Source organism: Nelumbo lutea, chromosome 3, assembly GCF_056320005.1.
Source record: "Nelumbo lutea isolate HS-2025 chromosome 3, American lotus-T2T, whole genome shotgun sequence".
Taxonomy (NCBI): domain Eukaryota; kingdom Viridiplantae; phylum Streptophyta; class Magnoliopsida; order Proteales; family Nelumbonaceae; genus Nelumbo; species Nelumbo lutea.
The window spans coordinates 116449860-116459808 of NC_142686.1; the positions used below are offsets into that span (position 1 = coordinate 116449860).

Genomic DNA, 9949 nt, shown 5'->3' on the forward strand with positions numbered 1-9949 from the left:
TGTGTTTCCGCCTGACTTGCACTCCTAAACATGACAAAGAATTAAGTAATAACAAATAAAGTTGATTTCTGATTTATATTGACAAGGAATTGGGCATTTTTGACTGATGGAAGCTGCACTTCAAGCAAACTTTGCTGCTGCACGAAACAAGTAAATCCAGGTGCACAAACGACAACCTACATATAAATTTCTACTCAAGTAAGTCCTTGAACCGAATCCTAAACAATGGAAAACTAATGAATTCGCTTAACTTAAAACATACAAGAAGTTTGAAACTTAAATGCCAATTCTAGTGGGTTCTGTACATGATGTCCTTCTCTCTTTTCCAAATTTGTAGTTTTTAGGCTGTGTTTCCAACTGTAAATATCTCCACCTTTACCTGAAAAGTTGCAGAATATATTTTTATTAGTTGAAAATATCGTGTAAATACCCCCCCTCCCTCTTTACCTGAATATTTTTTTAGTTAGATTGAATATTATTAATGACCATCAGTTGTTGGAACAACAGAAACAGGGACTGTCAAAGATATTTTGGATCCACCCATATCCTCCTTGTGCGATATATGGTCTCATTTTTTATATTGGTATAAATGATATGGAATGAGAAAAGAATCTCAAAGTGCTCAACTGCTTAACAACGCCTTATCACAACTACTTTATGTTAGCTACAAGGCTCCTGTTCTGCAATAATGGTATCTTTTCTGGAACCATCATTTTTCACTACATCACAACCCACGTCTTCCTTGGTGCTCCCCCACGGGCCACAGCCTTCCATGTACATGGTCTAACTATTTTCCTCATGAGTCATCATTCGCTCAAAGTTGCTTCTTATAAGTTCACACAAGCATGCTTCTTCTTGGTTCTGTCATTCACCCATCTCAACGCTCTCCTCTAGGCTATTCTTATTTTATGGTTACGTTGGTTCCTCATTGCCAACATTCTGTTCCTTACGACAATCTAATAATTATCAAATTCTAGTATCTTGTTGGCCTATGATCATCTTCCAATACATCATCATATATCTATTTACTGCTTATAGGTTGCTCATTTCCTTCAGTATTTTCTTCTTATTGTCTTGCAGCTGTGATTTCAGTTCAAAAGACTTGGAATTTTGTGGCGGATGATAGGTAGCAATTAGAAAACCTTCAAGTTGGAAGTATGTCAGAGACCCACCGGGCCAACATGTCAACGAATCATTCACCAGTAAATGTGACAAATGAAAATCCAGTCCTAGGAAAAACCAATGGCCAACATGATTTTCAAAAGAACAATGGCGGAGAAGAGGCTACTAACTCTAACACTGTTCCATATTACAAGCTCTTCTCCTTTGCAGATTCCAAGGATGTTGTATTGATGACTATTGGCACAATTGGAGCTCTTGGAAATGGTGTCTCCATGCCCCTCATGACTGTACTTTTTGGGAAGCTAATTGATTCCTTTGGAGAAAATGCCAACACTAGCCATGTGGTTCATGCAGTTTCCCAGGTATGTATCAGCAAATAAACTTGATAATTATACCCACAGGGACATCTCTAATGTGCATTTGTGATTTGTTTTTTGTTTCTGTAATCAAAATATATCATTACTAAAAGAAAATAACACAAGCACAGAGAACACCATAAAAAAGCCGCTTCCTTCGACTAAGAGAGACTAAGGCAGGGGGGAGGATGGTCAAAAAAGAGACTACCGTCACTAATTCAAACCCTGTTAGCTATAGTATGAGCCGCTATATTTTTTAGATTTTTTACATGATAAAAACTGAAATTAGCAAAAAAGGAAATGGATTATCTATCTGAATTTGTTTGTATGACCCTAAAGGTGTGGAAGTATATTTAACTTGAAATTTAATTTTGAATACTAATTTTCAAAGGTATAAAGATTCATAAGTCTCAAATCCTATAAATTATAATTCCCTTGTAGTTGGTGAGTAGAGCTCCAAGTTTGTTATTTTTTTTCCATATGGCATTTCTTCAATGTTCAGAATATCTCATCTTTTTATACTCATTCAACTATTATCTCCCTTTTCAATAGAAAGTCCAACTTCTAAGTACAATTTATAAGTTTGTCATACTTTCTCTAGAAGCCAGAGGGAAATATCAAAATGTAGACAAGCTTAAATTAGTTATAACTTTATCTTATCATGCCTTCAGGTATCCTTGAGGTTTGTTTACTTGGCTGTGTATACAGGTGTTGCGTCATTCTTGCGTAAGTAAACCAGTCACTTATTACACAAATCCATTGTTAATAGAGAATATCTTGACAACTAACACTTAGAAAGCCTCTCTCTGTTATCTGCCAGAGGTGGCCTGTTGGATGGTTACAGGGGAAAGACAAGCAGCACGGATAAGGAATCTATACTTAAGAGCCATATTGGGGCAAGATATAAGTTTCTATGACAAGGAAACAAACACTGGAGAAGTTGTAGGGAGGATGTCAGGTGATACTATTCTCATTCAAGATGCCATGGGTGAGAAGGTATTGACACTACCACTTCAAATTAATGAAACTAACAATCATCAAATTATACTATATTTACATTGAACATTAAAGATTAAAGTTGAAGGTAAACTTCCTTTCTTTATCCTAATTTTCAGGTTGCCAAGTTTATACAGCTTACATCAGCTTTTATAGGAGGCATTCTTGTAGCTTTTATTAAAGGGTGGCTTCTCACCCTTATTCTGTTGTCATCTGTTCCTGCTCTTGTGGTATCTGGTGCAGTGACATCCATCATTACATTCAAGATGGCATCCCGTAGACAAACTGCTTATTCACAAGCATCAGTTGTAGTAGAACAGACAGTTGGCTCAATAAGGACTGTATGTAGACTTGCTGTTATAGAAGATTTATATGTTGTATTGGGCTCTAGTTTGACATAAGGCATTCTGTTTTTCGTTTTGGATTTTTCAAGGGAGACTGACAATGAGTTTGTATACAGGTTGCATCATTTACTGGAGAGAAGCAAGCTATTTCTAAGTATAATAAATCTCTAATGAATGCTTACAAGTCTGGTGTTCGTGAGGGATTGGCAATTGGATTAGGTACTGGCATGGTTATGTTTGTGGTATTCTGCAGTTATGCTTTGGCTTTATGGCATAGTGGAAGACTGATACTAGATAAAGGATATACAGGAGGTGATGTCATTAACATAATTTTTGCTCTATTGACTGGCTCCGTGTAAGTTCCAATTTGCTTCTTCCTTTGCTTCCAACATTCTTGATTAATTTATTGAGCTCATTGTATCAGAAAAACTAAAGACGCTTGCCTCCATTTGTTTGAATGTATGTGCATGAAAATAGAGAGCTCATCATGAATGGTAGTATTGTTGGTCTTTAATTTGATAAAGGTCTACTTGTTCACCCTTTTGCATGCTTCTGATCTATTTAGGAATCTGGGTCAGGCATCTCCGTGCCTTGCTGCATTTGCTGCTGGACAAGCTGCTGCATTTAAAATGTTCAAGACAATCGAAAGAAAACCTGATATAAATGCTTATGATAGTCATGGATGCATATTAAATGATATTTGTGGTGACATTGAGTTAAAAGATGTTTGCTTCAGTTACCCAATTAGACCAGAAGAGCAAATATTCAATGGATTCTCTCTCTCCATTCCTAGTGGCAGAACTGCAGCTTTGGTTGGACAAAGTGGAAGTGGGAAGTCTACAGTGGTTAGTTTGATTGAGAGATTTTATGATCCACAAGAGGGTGAAGTTCTTATAGATGGTATAAACCTCAAGGAGTTTCAACTAAGATGGATGAGAAAGAAAATTGGGCTTGTCAGCCAGGAACCTGTGCTGTTTGCTTGCAGTATCAAAGACAATATTGCCTATGGGAAAGAAGATGCAACTATAGAAGAAGTCAGAGCTGCTGCTGAGCTTGCCAATGCTGCCAAATTCATAGATAAGCTACCTCAGGTTCCCCTCTTTTTTATTATTAAACCAATGTTTTGGAAAACTTGATGAGGCATTGAATGAAAAAGTGTCTGATTCCTGGTTGGGGTCCAACTCTGGTTTGACCGCTTGGTCTGGTCCAGTTTCCAACAATTGCCCTTAATCACTGCTATGAGTTTTTATTTTATTTTTTTTCTTATTGAAATAGTGTATAAACAGAGGAAGATGCTGCTAATCATTTTAATCTGAATACAGAGAGAGAATTCTTCCCTCTAGTCCACCGAACTTGGAGTTTCCAAAGTAAAAGAGCCTTTAGTAGAGAAGTAGAGAATAACAACTTGAGATGGAATATCTCTTATTACTAATTCATTTTTACTCCATTCACTAATGATTCACAATCCAAAATCTTACCATCATACCAATCAGGTTTTTCTAAACTCTCATGTGCATTCACTGAACATAGGGAGATATTTTCAGTTGAAAGGTTTTATTAAATTGAAGATTCTGTTTTAGCTGTTTGACAGAAAGAGGATAAAAAGGATGCTAAAATCCCAGACAACTTTAGGAATCAAGAATACCTATATTTCGAAAAATTTATACTTACAGGTTATAGGTAGTGAACTCCATTTTCATAATCATGAATTCATTAGACAAAGTTGTACCTGTTTCATGCAGTGTAATGGATGACTTTTCTCGACCTATCAGTGCCTTGTCATTTTCTTTTTCTATGTAAACATCTATTCAAATGAATTTGCCTGGTTTATAGTTTTGGAATCATCAATTGTTGACAACTACATCTGATTGATGAGAACAATGATCTGTTTACTTTCCAAATCTCATTTTTTTATTCATTTACTGTATTAGGGATTGGACACTATGGTTGGTGAGAATGGCACTCAGCTGTCCGGAGGCCAAAAGCAAAGAATTGCAATTGCTAGAGCAATCTTGAAAGACCCACGGATTCTACTTCTAGATGAAGCTACAAGCGCACTTGATGCAGAATCTGAAAGAATTGTGCAAGAGGCGCTTGACAGGGTCATGGTCAATAGAACTACTGTCATTGTGGCTCATCGCTTAAGTACTGTGAGGAATGCTGATATAATTGCTGTCATTCATCAGGGAAAGATTGTTGAAAAGGGTAAAGTATTTCGTTTAATACTTATAGTCAGGGTACACTTTACTGAACTCCTTTACTAGAAGAGACATCTCATAGGTTCAATATCTACTGAATATGAGGTCTTTCCGCTTTCTTATTTTTAAATTTTTGAATGATTGGATTGTCAGACATTTTTCTGTATGTAATTAAAAGAGAAACAGGCACTTGAAGTTGTTTGTTTCTGCATACCAGGCTCACACTCAGTGCTACTTAAGGATTGCAGTGGAGTATATTGCCAGCTTATACACCTTCAAGAAATGAACCAAGAGTCAGAACAGCATGCGATAAGTGTTGAAGACAGACCAGAAATTACGATGGATTCTGGCAGGCCATTGAGTGAACTAATGTCATTCATGGATTCCATAAGTCTAGAGTCATCTGGGGCTGGACATAGTAGCTACCACTCCTCATTTTCATTTGGTTTACCTACTGGACCCAAAATCCAAGAAAACGCAACTGCAGAACCTAGAAGCCTGCCTGAAGCACCACCAAAACCGTCTCAAGAAGTCCCACTCCACCGGCTTGCCTATCTCAACAAGCCAGAGATCCCAGTGATGCTACTTGGTGTTATATTTGCAGTCATCAATGGCTCTATCTTTCCAGTTTTTAGTATATTACTTTCTAGCATAATCAAAACATTCTACGAACCCCCAAGTGAGCTTCGGAGGGATTTACGGTTTTGGGCTTTGATGTTTGTCATACTTGGGCTGACAACATTAGTAGCATCTCTTGCACGGACATACTTTTTTGCTGTGGCTGGGTGTAAGTTAGTAAAACGGGTACGGTCAATGTGCTTTGAAAAGGTTGTTCTCATGGAGATTGGTTGGTTCGATGATCCTGAGCACTCAAGTGGTGCAATTGGTGCAAAGCTTTCTGCAGATGCAGCAACCGTCCGCAGTTTGGTCGGTGATGCACTTGCTCAGCTTGTTCAGAACACCGCAACAGCAATTGCTGGTTTGATTATTGCTTTTGAAGCTAATTGGCAACTCGCTCTTATATTCCTTGCTTTGTTGCCTATGATAGGAACTAATGGATGGATTCAGACGAAGTTCAAGAAAGGATTCAGTGCAGATGCAAAGGTTGAAACTTAAACTCATGGTGATTCATTTTATGTCTGATTGCTAATGAATGCTAAGCAATAGTCCGTTTTTCAAAAGGAAAAGAAAGGTAGAATAAAACCATATAATATGAATGTAAAAATATGTAGCATTTGATCCTGTTTTCTTTGAAGAAAATGAGGTTGCATTTGGTGGTTTGGGTGTCACTTATGATCACAATTCAAACTAAAATGTTGGAGATTCTAGTACTTAACAAATCAAACTCTGGAGTTTCATTCTGATGTTCATATGACCAAGACCATCAACAATTTTGTCACTATCATTGTCTATTTCACACACTTACTGTCCCACATACATTGAGCACCCTTTGGTAAGTAAAACCTGAAATTTCTAACATCTATATGATTTAACTTGCAGCTGATGTACGAGGAAGCAAGTCAAGTGGCTAAAGATGCAGTTGGGAGTATAAGAACAGTTGCTTCTTTCTGTGCTGAAGATAAGGTGATGAAACTGTACAAAAAGAAATGTGAAGGCCCTTTGAGGGCAGGGATGAGGCAAGGGGTAATAAGTGGGGTTGGTTTTGGGCTTTCTTCTTTCTTTCTGTATACTGTATATGCAACTATTTTCTATGCTGGAGCCCGACTTGTCGAGGATGGAAAGACAACATTCTCCAAGGTTTTCCATGTAAGTATTCATTTTGTATTTTCAACATTTCATTTAAGTTGTGTGAAGATGTTTTTGAATTTCATACAATTGAGATTCAATATGTTTTCTGATTTAATATATGTGTCGTCTCTCAACCTGACTGGCAGGTTTTCTTTGCTCTTACCATGGCTACTACAAGGATTTCTCAATCTAGCTCTTTCATAAATGATGCCATTAAGGCCAAGACTTCTACTGCTTCAATATTTTCTATTCTTGATCGAAAGTCGAAGATAGACCCAGGTGATGGGTCTGGAATGACATTAGAAAATGTGAAGGGAGAAATAAAGTTTCGGCATGTCTGCTTTAGGTATCCCAGAAGGCCTGACATTCAGATTTTCCGAGATCTTTGCTTGACAATTCATTCTGGCCAGGTAACTTTTCTTGACATGTTGTCTTTCATGTTTAACTCATATGAACATATGGACTCTTGTGTATAAAGTATTGATATAATCAACAGTTACTAGACAATTCAAACCATCACTTAGACTAGTCAGATGGCTCACTTGCAAATTAAAACTAATGATCTCAAAATCTCATTTTGTCAGACAGTGGCCTTGGTTGGAGAAAGTGGATGTGGGAAATCAACAATAATCTCCTTGTTGCATAGATTTTATGAACCGAATTCAGGTCTCATCACTCTGGATGGGATTGAAATTCAGAAGTTTCAACTGAAGTGGTTGAGGCAACAGATGGGATTAGTGAGCCAGGAACCAGTTTTGTTCAATGACACAATCAGAGCCAACATTGCTTATGGGAAGGAAGGAAATGCATCAGAAGCAGAGATTTTGGCTGCAGCAGAGTTGGCAAATGCTCATGAGTTCATTTGTGGATTGCAACAGGTGCAACACTGTAACTGAACTATATATATTTGATTCTAAATTGGTTTCTGTTTTCTGTTATTCAAAACTGAAAATGAAAACAAATTGCAGGGGTATGACACGATAGTAGGAGAGAAAGGAGCGCAATTGTCTGGAGGGCAGAAGCAAAGAGTGGGAATAGCCCGTGCAATGGTGAAGGGATCAAAGATATTACTCCTAGATGAGGCGACAAGCGCACTTGATGTGGAATCAGAACGAGTGGTACGGGAAGCATTGGACCGGGTCATGGTGGGCCGGACGGCAGTGATGGTGGCTCACCGGTTGTCAACAATTAAAGGTGCTGATCTAATAGCGGTAGTGGAAAAAGGAGTCATTGTGGAGAGAGGAAAGCATGAGAATCTGATCAATATTCAAGATGGTGTTTATGCCTCTTTGGTAGCACTTCAAACGAGTGTTAGATGTTAGCACTATCAGGGGAGTCCGGTTTTCTTGCAATACTAGCGGGGATCCGGGCTTTCTTGAGTGAAAGTGAATGGAAATAAATAATAGTAAATACATTTTTTCTATTTTCCATTGTAACATTAATGTTTAAATTATATAATTTATAATTTATACGAAAAAGCAAATGTATTTTAAATACACTATGAACTAATTACATTTACTTCTTGAAGATTATTGATAATTAGTACATGTTTTCAAAAAGTAGTTTTAACGGTTATATATATATTTTTTAATTTTTTGTAATTTATCATATTTATTGGAAATCATGTTAATCCATTTTTGGTAATTTCTTTGATATTTTCGGTAATTATGACAAAATTATTGGTACTCTATTTTTGGTTATTTTCTTGGATAACTTCTGTTCATTAAATATAATCTTCTGCTATTTATAGCTTAAATCATATTTAAATCAATAATTTAAAAGTAATTACTTTTAATTACAGTTTATAATTTAATTTTATTACTTACAATTTCAAATATAATTTAAATAATATTAAAATACAATTTAAATTATAAGTTACGTTAATTAACAATTTAAAAATATGTTAATTATTGAATTAATAAAAAATATTAATATTTTTTAATAAATAAAATATTTCAATAAACACCGTTAATTAATAAATACTGTAATTAATAATACTACAATTATTGAAAATATGGTTAATTATTAATACTGTAATTATTAAAAAACTATTGACAAAAATACATTATTTTTAATAAATAATGTTAATTAATTAAAATACTATAATTATTTAATTACTATATTAATTAATATAATTATTAATAAATTATAATTTACATTATATTAATTAATAAATACATTATTTCATACTATTTTTGAATAAATACTGATAATTATTTAAAAAATACTATATTTAATAAAAATATTATTAATTAATAAATACAGTTAATTATTATAACTATTGTAATTATTATTAATACTGTAAATTTTAAAATATAATAATTATTATTACTACTCCCTCCCACTCACTCTCTTAAATCTCTTTTTGAAATGTATTAATAACATGCGTTAAAATAAAAGGCCTTGGAAAATCCAAAGGTCTCTCTCTCAAATAGTGTGCAGCTTTATTAATCTAATCAAGATAAGCAATGATTACTTTTTATTTTTAAAACAAAAGAAAATAGAAAAAATACAAAAAATTGAGAAAATAGATAAATAACTTCTCTCAAAAAGTAAATTTAAAGGTTATATTTTTTTAATTTTTGGTAATTTATCATATTTATTGGAAATCATGTTAATTCGTTTTTGGTTATTTTCTTCGATAATTTCTATTCATTAAATGTAACTTTCTACAATTTATACATTAAGTTATATTTAAATATAATTACTTTCAAATACTGTTTAAAAATGTAATTATATTACTTACAGTTTCAAATATAATTTAAATAATATTTAAAATACAATTTAAATTATAACTTACATTAATTAACAAATTTAAAATATTAATACTGTAAAATACGGTTAATAAGTAATATTAATATTGTAAAACATGGTTTTTGAACTACCATTGACCCGAATGGTCGGACTGTTCGGCCCAGGAACCGTTTAGGCAACTAGTTCCATTTTACCCTAAACTCGGTTCTTGGCCAAAAACCATTGAATCGACGAATGGTTGATCATGTTGATTTAGGCGGTCGAACTGTCGACCCGTTCAACAGTTTTGGCCATTTTTATTTTTAATTATTTTTTAAATTTTTTTTGTCAGAATGGGCTGCCCGTTCAAACCGAATGGTCGAACCGTCAACTCGAAAATCGGTACTTAGAATGGTTTTATTTTTGTTTTTTTTTTGAAAACCATGCTGTA

General features: G+C 34.6%; 1 protein-coding gene across 1 annotated transcript; it reads left to right on the top strand.

The window, feature by feature from the left end:
* Positions 1-98: 98 nt before the first annotated feature.
* LOC148867906 (ABC transporter B family member 21-like) lies at positions 99-8243 on the top strand. Its single transcript, XM_088978167.1, has 13 exons — positions 99-198; positions 1081-1484; positions 2150-2204; positions 2299-2474; positions 2594-2815; positions 2935-3173; positions 3384-3909; positions 4750-5023; positions 5234-6120; positions 6517-6783; positions 6912-7175; positions 7350-7643; positions 7734-8243. The coding sequence occupies exons 2-13, from the start codon at positions 1158-1160 to the stop codon at positions 8085-8087; spliced, it is 3885 nt and encodes a 1294-aa protein (XP_088834293.1). The 5' UTR covers positions 99-198; positions 1081-1157; the 3' UTR covers positions 8088-8243.
* The last annotated feature ends 1706 nt before the right edge of the window (positions 8244-9949 follow it).

Excerpts from the sequence above, each read along its gene's own strand:
- LOC148867906 (XM_088978167.1), top strand. The coding sequence starts at position 1,158 with ATGTCAGAGACCCACCGGGCCAACATGTCAACGAATCATTCACCAGTA. Across the intron at positions 6,784-6,911 it reads CATTCTCCAAGGTTTTCCAT|GTTTTCTTTGCTCTTACCAT; the intron begins GTAAGTATTCAT and ends CCTGACTGGCAG. Across the intron at positions 7,644-7,733 it reads TCATTTGTGGATTGCAACAG|GGGTATGACACGATAGTAGG; the intron begins GTGCAACACTGT and ends AACAAATTGCAG.